Source organism: Podarcis erhardii, assembly GCF_964252035.2.
Source record: "Podarcis erhardii genome assembly, chromosome: 7".
Lineage (NCBI taxonomy): Eukaryota > Metazoa > Chordata > Lepidosauria > Squamata > Lacertidae > Podarcis > Podarcis erhardii.
In genome coordinates, this window is record NC_138511.1 from 39,948,290 (window position 1) to 39,960,762 (window position 12,473).

The window sequence follows — 12,473 nt, forward strand, 5'->3', positions numbered from 1 at the left end:
CTGATGAACTGTAGCCCACTAAAGGCTGACGCCAATGTTGCTAGCCCTGAAAGTGTGGCAAGACGCTTTGCTGATGTGTACGCGCGTGCACCGAGGCGACCATGTCCATGCAGACGTGCGTGTGCGTGTATACCAAACTATGCGTAAATTAGGGCATGACCGTAAACCGAAGGCTGGAAAAGGCTGTCAAACGACATACGCATAATAGCATATAAGAAATCTACACTACGGTAAAATGTGTGTGAGAGTGAGTGAGTGAGTGAGTGAGAATATGAAAAGGTTAGTAGAGTCTCATGAACAGCAAAATAAGTCTCTCAAGAGAAGAAGCAATTTTGCCATCGCTGGGGGGGGGGGGGTTGAGGGTAAATTAAATCAGTGCGGTTGTAATATTTACATGTGGGACTAAGCCCCACTGAGCTTACTTCTGAGTAAATACGTGCAAGTTCGCCCTGCTCAAGTCAATTAAATGCCCGTGCATTTGAGAAAGAAAAATGATGACGTGGTGGTGGCAATTTTCGGAACAACGTCCGATTATAACACCCAGCAATAATTGAACCAAAAGGGGGTCTTTCTCCCTAAAAGTTCCCCCCTCTCTCATGCCCACAAACCCTCTTTCCCTCCTGCGATTTTTCTTACAGTTGGTTCAGGTACTCAGGGAAGTGGTAGCTCGCCCTTCCTTTGCGCGCACCGCTAAAGAACCCAGGGACCGAGCAAAACGATCATAAATTTCCTAATTAGAGTTTTAGCACCAAGACAAAAAGCCCTTAATGAGTTCCATTCAGATGCCTGTCATTGTCTCCTTGTCTGCATGTGTGGTGTCTCCCAACCACCGGCCCCCACCCCATTTTTTCACACCGCTTATTTACCAACGGCCCACGGGGCTGCCCCTACGTCTCCTTTGTTAAAATTTTAATTTGCCTTCTTTTCTCGCCTTTGATGTCAAAATTCTGACCTACAAGCCTTTGAAGTTTCTTATTAGGAGGGAAATTAACTTCTCTAACTCCCCCATCTCACTTTATTTTCCCCCTCCTTTTTCTCTCTCCACCTTTACTGTATTTTGACCTACTGTGTTAAAGAAACTACTTCAAAATTCGGTGCGAAAAGAGAAATTCACGGTGGGTAGGGGGCGGTTCGCGAAAGAAAGAGAGTGAAAGCAGACTTTTAAATCTATATTGGTGTTCAGTCCAACAGCTCCAGGAATGAATAGGTTAATTTGCGCGAGGGAGGGGGAAGTCGAGGGAGTTTGGGAGATTAATTTTGTGGAGATCATCAGCAAAATAATAAAAACAACAACAATAATAATGAAGGGAGTCTGCGTGTGCCACAATTCTGCACGGATCCCTGTCTTAACTGTAGTTGATACATTCTGTTCTGAAGGGAGATTATTTTAATAATGGTAATAATAACAATAATAGTATTAATATTTATTATTATTATGTTTTAAGCAACAACTCTCCTGGACTGAGTTAAATCTTTGTACAAACCCCGGACTGATTGGCGATGGCTTCCACCAGATTTGAAAAGCACTCAAATAAAAGACGGCGACGTCAGTAAATGGAAGGCGTGAGTGGCGGGGGGAGGGAGTGAGAAAAGAGCCGGAGTGAGAAACCAAGAGCGAGCGAGAGAGAGACTGACTTAAAAGAAAGAGGAGGAGCTTCGAGAGAGAGACTCCGGCTGTCAATCAAAGGCGGGAGTTCCAATAATCTCCAGCAATCTGTTAGGACCTGACCTGGAGTCCACTCAGATCAATAGGAAAAGTGAAGGGAGAAAGAGACGGTGGATCGTTACGCAGCAGCGGCTGGAGGAGGAGGAAGAAGAAGACGAAGAAGAGGAAGAGGAGGAGGCGGCGGCGGCAGCAACAACAGCGGCAGCCCCCCCCCCCCCGTCCTCGCCTGGTCTCCCCACCCCGCTAACCCACCCGGCACCGCCAATGCCTGGCAGACTTTCTGAGACGCACTAAAAAAGTGCAGGCGAGGCGAGCAAAGGGCGAACGACCGGGCTCCTTTTCTTCGCTTCTGCGCCTCTCTCTCTCTCTCTCTCTCTTTCCTTCCTTCCTCGCGCTCTCTCCTTTCGCTTCTCTTTCCTTTCCTCCCCCTCCCTCTTTCCCCTCCCCTCTTTCCTTCCCCCCTTCCCCCCCTCCTCGCCTCTCCACCCCCCCCCAACCACACACCACCCCGCCATGGCATTTTCCCAGTTGGGATACCAGTATATCCGGCCGCTCTACCCATCGGATCGCCAAGGGAACAGCAGCTCCCGAAGCGGGGCAGACCTCAGCCCGACGGGGACGCTCTCCAACGTGCTCTCCTCCATGTACGGAGCGCCGTACGCGGCAGCCGCGGCTGCTCAGGGATACGGAGCTTTCCTCCCCTACACCGCCGAGCTACCCATCTTCCCGCAGCTGGTAAGGAGACGAGTCCACAGATTCCGCTCTTCTTTCTCTCTCTTTCTCTTTCTCGCTCTCTGCCACACACACACACACACCAACTCCAGATTTCTCCCTTTAAAAACCCGCAGTCCTCCTTTCTCCCCCTTTCTTTCTCTTTTTGGAATCTTCAGCTTTTCTTTCTCTTCCAACTTCGCCTGCGATGTGACTTTGCACAGCTGCGGGCGTAAAGCGAAGACGCAGGAAAAGGTGCAAATGGCTGGTGGTGCTTTGCAAGTGACCAGCTCGGTCTCCTGGTCCCCCCCCCCCTCGATCTGGGCCCGGGGGTGCGCTAGGGGGCCGAGCAGGCGAGGGGTTAAAAATCTCCCTTCGGCAGATTGAGAAGAGCATGCAAAAAAACTCCTGCCTCGGCTTTATTTTTAATTTTTTTTAAAAAAAATAACTCGCAGAGTTTGGGACACAGTTCGCGCCCCCTCCCGTGACTTTTTAAATTTTTATTTATTTATTTATTTATTTATTTATTAAAAGAGAGGCACCCGGATCCTTAAACCACTGCTTAGTCGGAAGTAATGGGCCGTATTAATTTCAATGCAGCTTTCAAATAATTCCGGGTGTATGGAGAACTGAACTGAACCAAGGGCAGCGGGTGGGAGGGGGGGGGAGAGAGAGAGAATCACCTCCGTGAGTGCCTTTGATCGTCTTTTCTCAACGTAAGAACAATCCCATATTGTGCTCTTTCCTTGTGAATAACACGCACTGGATGAGAGGGGGGGGGAGTCGGAATCTCGCTTTGAAAATCAGTAATCATGTTACTATTAATAAGCCTTGGAAGCAAAAAGATCTGCTGTGGGGATCCAAACCTAGCAGAAAATAAAGTGTTCGGGTTTTCCATAATATAGGGGAGCCTGATTTCAACAGAGAGTTGTAGGAAGGAGTTACTGTGTCCTTTTGTTGTCCATATATCTTCGAGAGTTTGAATATAGTTTCAGAGCGCCATTCCTAGGCCCGTGTTTCCCCAATGAAAGTTGAAAAAGGGAAATCTAACAACTCCCCCAATACGGACACCCATCAAAACCCTTGGACACAAATGGGCGCTAGTATTCTCTCTCTCTCTCTCTCTCTCTCTCTCTCTCTCTCTCTCTCTCCTTTCCGTGAGGGGGTTGATTGACAGTTCCATCTAGCGCGCGGAGGAATCGTCAGGCAAAAGGGTGTTTTGTTTTTTTATTTAAAGGGGGTTTAGCAGCAACACCTCCGTTGTGCAAGTTGCGGGGGGGAGAGAGAGAGGAGAGACACGCAGAAACTTCGAGCAGAGATTTTGTCAAGTTAAGCCTGAGTGTTTCTTTAAAGCAAAAACAAAATCCAACTTCTGCAAAGCGGTGAATTAAAAACAACAACAAGCCCCTGTCTAATAATACCCTGATCTGTTATGTTTTCTCTCAAGGAAACAATGGGAGATTTAATAGGATCTCCCATTAAATGCACGGCATATGCTGTGCATCCCTCTCGTCTCCCCACACCACGTCTCATTTGGGGGTTGTGTGTGTGTGTGTGTGTGTGTGTGTGAATATATACGTAAACCTATTTTACTTCTGTCATATATGTGATAACGTCCAGCTACTTTTCGAGATTGTGTTTCCCGAGTTCTGGAGGCCAGGGCTGCATGCGAATGGCCCAAGAAGTTTAAAAAAACGTAAGCGAGGTGCGCGCGCGTGTGCGCCTTCAACTCGCTATTGAAAATACTTTTCAAAAAGGACTGGCTGGGACACCTTTAGAACTCTGTGGATTTAAGAAATAACAGGCAGCCTCCCAACTGCCCCCCGCACAAACATCAATCCCCTTTATAACTTTTGAAATGAGAAATTATTATAAAACTGCAGACGGAATCGCACTTCTCCATATATATCGAACTTAAAAGGGCAAGCTTCCGAGTCTTACAGCGTTCTTCGTCATCCGGCAGAATGACAGCCGCGCAGCCCTTGATTCATTTGATCCCATCGAATATATTGCTCGGCCTATCTTCCACCCCTTTGGGAGTCAAGAGGGCTACTGAACCGGTGTGGGGGCTCTCTCCTCCTTGAAAGAGCCCATTTCCATGGCTAACCGTTAGTTGCTCTGTGTAACGCCCCCCTCCCCATTTTTTCTGTCCTTCTCCAGGGAGCCCAGTATGAGCTGAAAGAGGGCCCCGGCGTCCAGCACCCGGCTTTTCCTCACCACCACCCGGCTTTCTACCCCTATGGCCAGTACCAGTTTGGCGACCCGTCGAGGCCCAAGAACGCCACCCGCGAGAGCACCAGCACCCTCAAGGCCTGGCTGAACGAGCACCGGAAAAACCCTTACCCCACCAAAGGCGAGAAGATCATGCTGGCCATCATCACCAAGATGACCCTCACGCAGGTCTCCACCTGGTTCGCCAACGCCCGGCGGCGCCTCAAAAAGGAGAATAAAATGACCTGGGCTCCGCGGAGCCGCACCGACGAGGAGGGCAACTCTTACGGCAGCGAGCACGACGAAGAGGACGGCGAAGGCGACAAGCGGGACCCCGACGACGAGGAGATCGATCTGGAGAACATCGACACCGAGAATATGGAGAGCGGGGCGCCAGGGGCCAAAGCGGGGCAGCTTCTCCTGGAAGGGGAGGACGACGAGGAGGAGGACGAGGAGGAGGAGGAAGAGGACGAGGAACCGCAGGATGATTCGGTGCTCCTCCATTCCGACGCCAAAACCACCGACTCGGAGGGCTCCGACGGCTTCGAGGATCTGCCGGGAGCTCAGGAGCGCTTCTTGAAGGCTATGGAGGCCCGTCAGCGCGCCTCGTCGGGCGAGCTCCCTTCGCCAGCGACTCTCCAGCAGCAGCAGCTGCAGCAACAGCGCCATCCTTCCTCCCCAGCGTCCCCCCCAACGGCTCCCAGCCCCGCTTTGGCACCGCAAGCGCAGCCTCCCAAGCCCAAGATCTGGTCCTTAGCAGAGACGGCTACCAGCCCGGATAACCCGTCGCGGAAATCTCCCCCCAGCGGAGGTTCCCCCCCTGCGGCAGCGGCCACCCCCCAGAGCCTCCAGCTGGTGGGAGCCTCCGCGCCGCCGCAGCCTCCTCCTACGGCCCCGGGCCCCGCGCACAGACTGGTCGCCTCTTGCCCTCTGGGCAAATTCGCTAACTGGTCCAGCCGGGCCTTCTCGGCCCACCCCCATCACCCCCATCACCACCATCCCCACCCGCTCACTTTACTGAACACTCCCCACCTGCTGGGACTCGGGGGGGCGAACCCCAGCGCGGCCCCCAGCGCGGCGGCTATCGCGGCTTTCTCCAGACCCGCGGACCAAGCGCAGAGCGCGGAGTCCTCCGGAACAGGTAACCCATTCGATGGGAGGGAGGCGTATACCTGAAAGCGGGGAAAGGCAAGGTGGGGGGAGGAGGGGGAAACAACTTGGCTGCAACCCTAAGATTCATGGGACTTACTTACGTGGGGGAGAGAATTTTGAACTAGGGTGGGTTTGTATGCGAGGCTGCGCGTTTATTCCCTGAGACTTATGTGGCATTCAGTTAAGTTTCCTTAGACAACACTGAAATGAACCTGAAGGAATTTGAGTCCATTCATTTCAGTGGGTCTACTCTAATTAAAACTAAGCTGGCTACCACTAAAACAACTTAGAAGAACGCAAATGGTAGAAGGGAGGGGGACTTAGAAGGAAGCTCCAGAATAGAGTAGGTGGAATAAAAAACGACGAAAGCGGGAGGTATTCCTCGAGGGTTTGAAGCCCAAAGAAGCAATTCATTATGACGGGGAAAGACAGTCAGACCCTCAGTGCTCCATCAGTGCTCCTGGCCTCTCTATATCTCTTTTCCCAAAAGAGGTCCAGGCTTTCTTAGTTGGCCTAAAGATTCAGTTTATATTTGGGACAGAAACATTGGCTGGATCTCTCCACAGCCCATGAACATGCAAGATCATGCTGGATCAGTTTCTGTCTTCTATTTATTCTATCGACTTCAGTGCCAGGCTCCCCATTTAGAATCACTTGGTAATAAATAAATCAGAAGGCCTTTACCTGGGGCGCATTCTTTTTTAAAAAAACAACTTCCACCAATATTGCCTTCAAAACTGGGGGAGCTTTTTTAAAAAAATTGCATTCTCCCAGTTAGGGATACCCTACTTGCTGTGGTCAGAATTGGTGCTCTCTGTATTGATGGTATCATCTGCCTATTTTAAAATGACATTTAACACCCCCCCCCCCAAAAAAACCCCCTCTTATATTTGCTAGGAAAGATATCCCCAAACTGAAATCAAAGGTGTGGGTCTTTGGTTTGTTTGGTTTTTTACTTCCATGTAAAATGGGTTTGGCAATCCAGGTGTTCTGTGACCTTAAGCACACACTCTGAAGCGATCAAGCAAATCCCACTGAAGTGAAGCATTTTTATTTTAATACTGGACATGGTTAGGATCTGGGTTCTCTTTAACAGGTTTTCATTTTTTCATTTTTTAAAAAAAGAATGTACTGAGCTAAGTTGCTAAGAGTCACATGAATTCAGGAACCTTAGAGAAGCAAATCCAAGGTGTTTTTTTTTTTAAAAAAAGGAACTTTTTTTTTCTTTGTTTGCTTTTGTTTGTTTTAGATCGATCTAGTGCCTTGGAAGTAGAGAAAAAGTTAATAAAGACAGCTTTTCAACCAGTTCAGAGGCGGTAAGAGATTATCTATGTCCTAGAGGGTACATTAAAAAGGGAGAGGAATTTGCTTGTAGACCAATTCCCATTGACATCAATGGGACTTGCTGCCCTGCAAGATGCAATCTCTTGCAGACTTACTTGGGAGTAAATGCCACTGAAACCAGGGCTTGGACTTCCTTCCAAGTAAACATGTGAGGGATTTGGGCCCCACCATGTATATTTAGGACTGGGGAAGAATTATAAATGGCCAGTTTGGTTCCAGTCCCTCTGAGATTCATTTTCCAAGCCAGCTTTAGTGCACTTTTGTGATGTTAGATAAGAGCACCAAGGAAAGATTGCAGAGTCAGTTTTCTAGAATTTGTAAACTAGTGCTTGTGAGATACAAAGGTCCCCTCTGCGACTCTTTAGAGTCTTGTTAAAAATCAATATAGGGAAGCAGAAAATTCCCAGTCTGATCACCTCCTTTTTAATCCTCCAGTTCAAAACTGGCCAAATTGAAATTGGAGGTTTAGTCTATGAAATAAGGTGGACAGGCCAATGTAAACTCTGCTCTCTTGCATACCTGTGGAGTTTAGGTGTGTGATATATCTGCATATATTTATTTGCACATGCACACCTATATGTATAATCTATCCTGGCTCTGTACAAGTGTGCATTCACAAACGCATACAGATGCACCCTAATGAAATGAATAGATTTAATTGTGTGGTTGGTGCATATGCATACACACATATATTTCTTTGGCTATAATACCATGCACTGTGTTTGCACGTTGACTAGAAAGAATGCGCCATGATTGCATGTGAGACAGTACATATGCTTGTGCATAAATGTACATATATTTCATAACTTGCATTTAGCAGTGAAATAGTGTTCACTGCAAGGTTGCTTGATATTGCTTAAAAAATGCACAGCGCTTTGGCCTAAATAAAAAAAAAATTAAGTAAAAGGATTATGTCTCTAACATATTAGAGTGGCTATAAAACTGCAGAGGGTTAGCCATGTGAATCTGCTGCAGCAAAACTAAGAAAAGATTCTCCCGACACCTTAAAGACTAACATATGGATTGTGGCATCAGTTTTTATGGACTAAAGGCAAAGGAGCAGGCGGGTTAGTGCATTTCAGAACTCCGCAAAAGCTTATGTTGCAGTCAATCTGTTAGCCTTTAAAGGGCACCCCCCACTCCGCATAAAATTGGAATAGTTTTTGCTCATGGTTTTTGAATGTTTTCAAAGACTTTTTGTTCCATGTTAAAGAAAGCATAAGCTCCACTGCAGTCTCCAGTTCTGGCTGCCTATTAGATGATCAGAGAAATCAGTATTCAAGATATATATCTATATATCTTCTTTTTTTCTTCTGTGTTCCTTTTCTTCCAGGCCTCAGAACCAACTTGATGCAGCTATGGTTCTATCTGCGTTGTCATCATCATAGTTAATTTTTTTATAATTATTGTTCTAATGATTGTAAAATAAAATTCTCTGTATAGTTACAACTTGTACGCATGTCCATGTATCAAATGAAAAAAATTACAAAAACCAAGAAAAAAAACCCCTGCTTCTGTGCTATCATCTGGATTAGCTGAATTCGTGAGGTTTTTTGGAAGTCCAGTGCGAAATAGGCGTCTTCATTTTCTTTTTTGTATATATAGTAAAAATGAAAAAAAAATGTACATATGTGTGAACCAAATTGTACAAGAAAGTATATATTTTTGGCTAATAAACTGTTGCCACTTTGACTACAATTTTCTGATACCTACGTGAATTATTATTATTATTATTATTATTATTATTATTATTATTATTATTTATTATCATTATTTCCTTTTGTCACTTTGGGAAACTTTAAAACTAGTTTTGGAAGATTCCCCACTGTGCTTAGATTTCCAGAAGGGTAGCCGTCTTTAGAGGCTTCCAAATCCTGATTTTCTATAACTGCGAGAACGAAAATCAGTAGCAATCTTGAGTACAAAATGCAGCTGTGAGCTAGCTAGAAGAAAATGTCAACAGAGTGTGTTTGTGTACAGGAAAGAGAGGTGTGTGCGTATTCATTTGAATTAAAGAGAGCGGGGGCAGAAATCAACATTTGGGACTTTCTGGTTACTTTCCTGTATTAATTTTTAAATAGATTTTGGAGGTGGGGGGGGGGAACCCGCGTGTTTATGTATTAGGAATCACTGGTGGGGCCATCGCTACAGATCTGATCAAAACGCCTTGCACTACCCTGTTTTTGTTTTGTGTGTGTGTTAAGAGGTTCCTGCTTGAAAGCCAAGTCCGCTGGTTTAAAGGGCCCATATTTTTCAAAGTTGCAAAAAACCTCCTTAGGAGATCGAATCGTCCTTTCGCTTTGCGGCTGGAAATCCTGGGCGATTTCAGGGGGTCGTTCAAAGCGCTCTCGCGTCTGTTTGAATTGCTAAGCGTTACGGGGGGTTGTTTGTGTGTGTGTGATTTCCAACCCCCCCCCCCTGCGTCCGCTTCTCCTTCCACGTTCGCGTAAAGATCGGACTGTATATTTGAGACAGCTGTTGGCTGGATCAAGGCAGGGGCAAGGCTAGTTGCGAAAGTCAGCCCCGTCGTATTTCTCCTTGTCCTCTTTCCACGGCTAAAGAGACACAAGGTCGGAAGGAGGTGGGCGGAGAGAGGAAAGGCCCGAGTAAAAGGAGGAAAGAGGAGAGGGTCTCCCTCTCTCTCCTTTCTTTCTTCTTTCCAAGAAGATGTGGATTAAGACGGAAAAACTACTGCCGGCTGAGCTGGCAGCGCACGGGAGGGACTGGGCGCGGAGGGAAGGAGCAGGATCGCTATCTCCCGTGATTGTTTTATATGCATTATCCGGCCGTTTCTATTTATTAAAGAAAGAGGGGAAAAAAGAAATCAGAAAGTGAGAGGGGGACGGGAACCCGCTGTCTCGGCTTCGGAGCGCGAGTGAAATCTGGAACTCGAGCGCCCTCTGCAGGCAGAAAGCCACTTGTCTAGTGCGCATTACCCTGCCGGGAGCCAACTAGCGTGTGTGTGTTTACTCGGAAGTAAGTTTCGCTGAAAGCAGTGGCCACTTACTCCCGGGAAAGTTCGCGCGGGAGTTCGGCTTTTTTCTTTTCTTTGGAGGAAGGTCCGCTTTGTTCGTTTTCCTTTCTTCTGACTTCCCTGCGTCCCCCCCCCCCCGCCCGCCGCCTTCTTTCACGGAAAATGTGGGTTTTCTATCAGGCTCCAGCATGCATTTCAAGTTAACCCTCTCCCTAAACGTTCCTGGGAACTCTAGTTTAATCGCCACGGAGCTACAATTCCCAGCACCCTTCACAAACCTTTTGCGTGGGTGCAGGTGCTTTAAAGATATGGTGTGCTTGCAGCCAAACAAAACCGATATACTGTACCTTTAAAGCACATTTTCCCCTCTCAAAGAATTCTGGGCAATGTAGTTTGTCAAGCCCTGCTGGGAATTGTGACCCTGTGAAGGGTAAACTACAATGCCCTGGATTGTTTGAGAAAGCGAGTATGTTTCAAATGTGCTTTAAAGGTATAGTGCAAGCCTGGAGTCACATCAACATTCAGTTATTTTGGCATAAGCTCCAGTGAACTCCATGGGGCTTACTACAGAGTAGACATGTGCCCTTTTGGTCTATTTCTGGAGTAGTGGTAGGGGGAATAATCTGGTTCAAAATACCTCAACTAGGTGCCTTTCAGTTTTATTACTATTACTATTACTATTACTAGTATTTTTCCAAGCTACATCTCCCATCAACCTCTAGCCATTGGTCATTGCTGGCTGGGGCTGATGGCAGCTGGAATTCAACATCTGGAAGGCACTGGGGTGCTATGGTTAATACAATGCAGAGCAGGGGAACATTTTTGGGCTTCTAGAGCGAGCTTGGTAAGCGATGGGAGAAGTCAGCAGCAACCTCGACCCGCCTGCAAAATAATCTATGACGCCCCAAGGACCTTATTACCCGATGTTGTAGCAATTGATTACTTTTTTAGTTAACCCACCTCCAACCCCGGAAATGAAGCAGCAGCCTCCTGGGGGGCTGGACCGGTGGGGGTGGGGGAAGAGAAAAACAAAACCAGGAATTTTAAACCAAAACAAAAAAGATTGGAGGAGAGAATAATCTTCTTATGGCAAACGATAGGGTGGTTTTAAAAAGCACAAATGGTACTGCTTTGCAAATAAGTGATACCAGCAATATTCACCATGTGTTTAAAGAGCACAACTGCCCCTCCAAAAAAGAATCACGGGAAGTGTAGTTTGTGCAGGGTGCCGGGAGTTGTAGCTCTGTGAGGGGGGAAATTGCAGTCCCCAGGATTCCTTAGGGAAAGCCATGTGCTTTGGATATGCTTTAAATGAGTGGCACAGATCTGTTTTTCTATTGCAGTCCCTGTGGAGGAACGTACACAAGTGATGTATGGAAGACAAAGGCTGGGGCAGGGGCAACAACAACCACCCAAATGTGGGATTCTCTCAGTGTCACTTGTGAGTGTGCATCCTACAATCCCTGGGCAAGAAGTGGTTTTTTGAAAGTTAATACATAGAGGAAAACCCTACTGAGAAAAAGCTTAAGGCCAAGGCTGCGCTGGTGTACACACTTACTTGGAAGTTAGCCCCATTGAACTCGGTCGGGTATACGTTTGAGTAAAAAGGCAGAGGCTCTCCAGCTGCCCACTTTGGAAAGGAAACAATGTTAAGGCAATAATTTTAGTCCTCCTTGGGTCTGGCGCGATCGGTTAGAAAATGCAAGGTTGGAACTTGTTGGGAAGGTTCCATTTGCCGAACACATTTGGCTAGGATGGAAAAACCTCACCGAATTTTCATTCATAAGAGTTGCATCAATTTCACTAGTTTGCAGAAAGGCGTTTAGGGAAACAAATCTAATCTAGGGTATTACTTGTTACAGATACCGTTTAAAAACAAAACAAAATAGCAACTATTGAGCTGCTGTGCTGCATTATCCAAAGTTAACACCCCTTCCTTAGTTTGTTAAGTGTGATGGGCATTGTGGCTTTGTGAGGGGTAAGCTACAGTTCTCAGGAGTGTTTGAAGGGATGTGTGCTGCATATGTGCTTTAAATATATGGTGTACACACAGCCTTGTAAGTCTTTTATCAAATTTCTTCCAAGGAAATTGCAGCAGGACACACAGGCAAAAAAGAGGGAGCTCTCTCACAGCAAAACCCTATGCATATTTACTCAGAAGTAAGTCTCAGCTGCATTCAGTGCAGCTTATTTCCAAGTAGGTGTTCATAGGATTGCAGCATGTAAAAGTTACTCTCCTGTCATTTCTTCTACTTCTTTCCCTCCACCCTTTTTCAGAGAAAAAGCCTCCTATAAAATATGGAAGGGGAAGAAAAATATAGAAAACACCCCTTCCAAATTTGATTGTAATTGGAAAAACCCACAAAGTTTTGCATGTGGATCTTTGCATGAGGTAGAGAAGAAATGAAAAGCAAC

General features: G+C 46.7%; 1 protein-coding gene across 2 annotated transcripts; it reads left to right on the plus strand.

The window, feature by feature from the left end:
* Positions 1–1,646: 1,646 nt before the first annotated feature.
* On the plus strand, positions 1,647–8,782 carry IRX3 (iroquois homeobox 3). Of its 2 annotated transcripts, XM_081870251.1 has the most exons (4): positions 1,647–2,401; positions 4,538–5,729; positions 6,990–7,056; positions 8,418–8,782. In XM_081870251.1, the coding sequence occupies exons 1-4, from the start codon at positions 2,180–2,182 to the stop codon at positions 8,470–8,472; spliced, it is 1,536 nt and encodes a 511-aa protein (XP_081726377.1). In that variant the 5' UTR covers positions 1,647–2,179; the 3' UTR covers positions 8,473–8,782. The 2 variants fall into 2 exon arrangements, with proteins under 2 accessions (XP_081726377.1, XP_081726378.1); XM_081870252.1 differs by lacking the exon at positions 6,990–7,056.
* The last annotated feature ends 3,691 nt before the right edge of the window (positions 8,783–12,473 follow it).

Coding starts and splice junctions, on each gene's coding strand:
- IRX3 (XM_081870251.1), top strand. CDS start 2,180: ATGGCATTTTCCCAGTTGGGATACCAGTATATCCGGCCGCTCTACCCA. Junction 5,730..6,989: donor CGCGGAGTCCTCCGGAACAG/GTAACCCATTCG, acceptor TGTTTGTTTTAG/ATCGATCTAGTGCCTTGGAA. Junction 7,057..8,417: donor TTTCAACCAGTTCAGAGGCG/GTAAGAGATTAT, acceptor CTTTTCTTCCAG/GCCTCAGAACCAACTTGATG.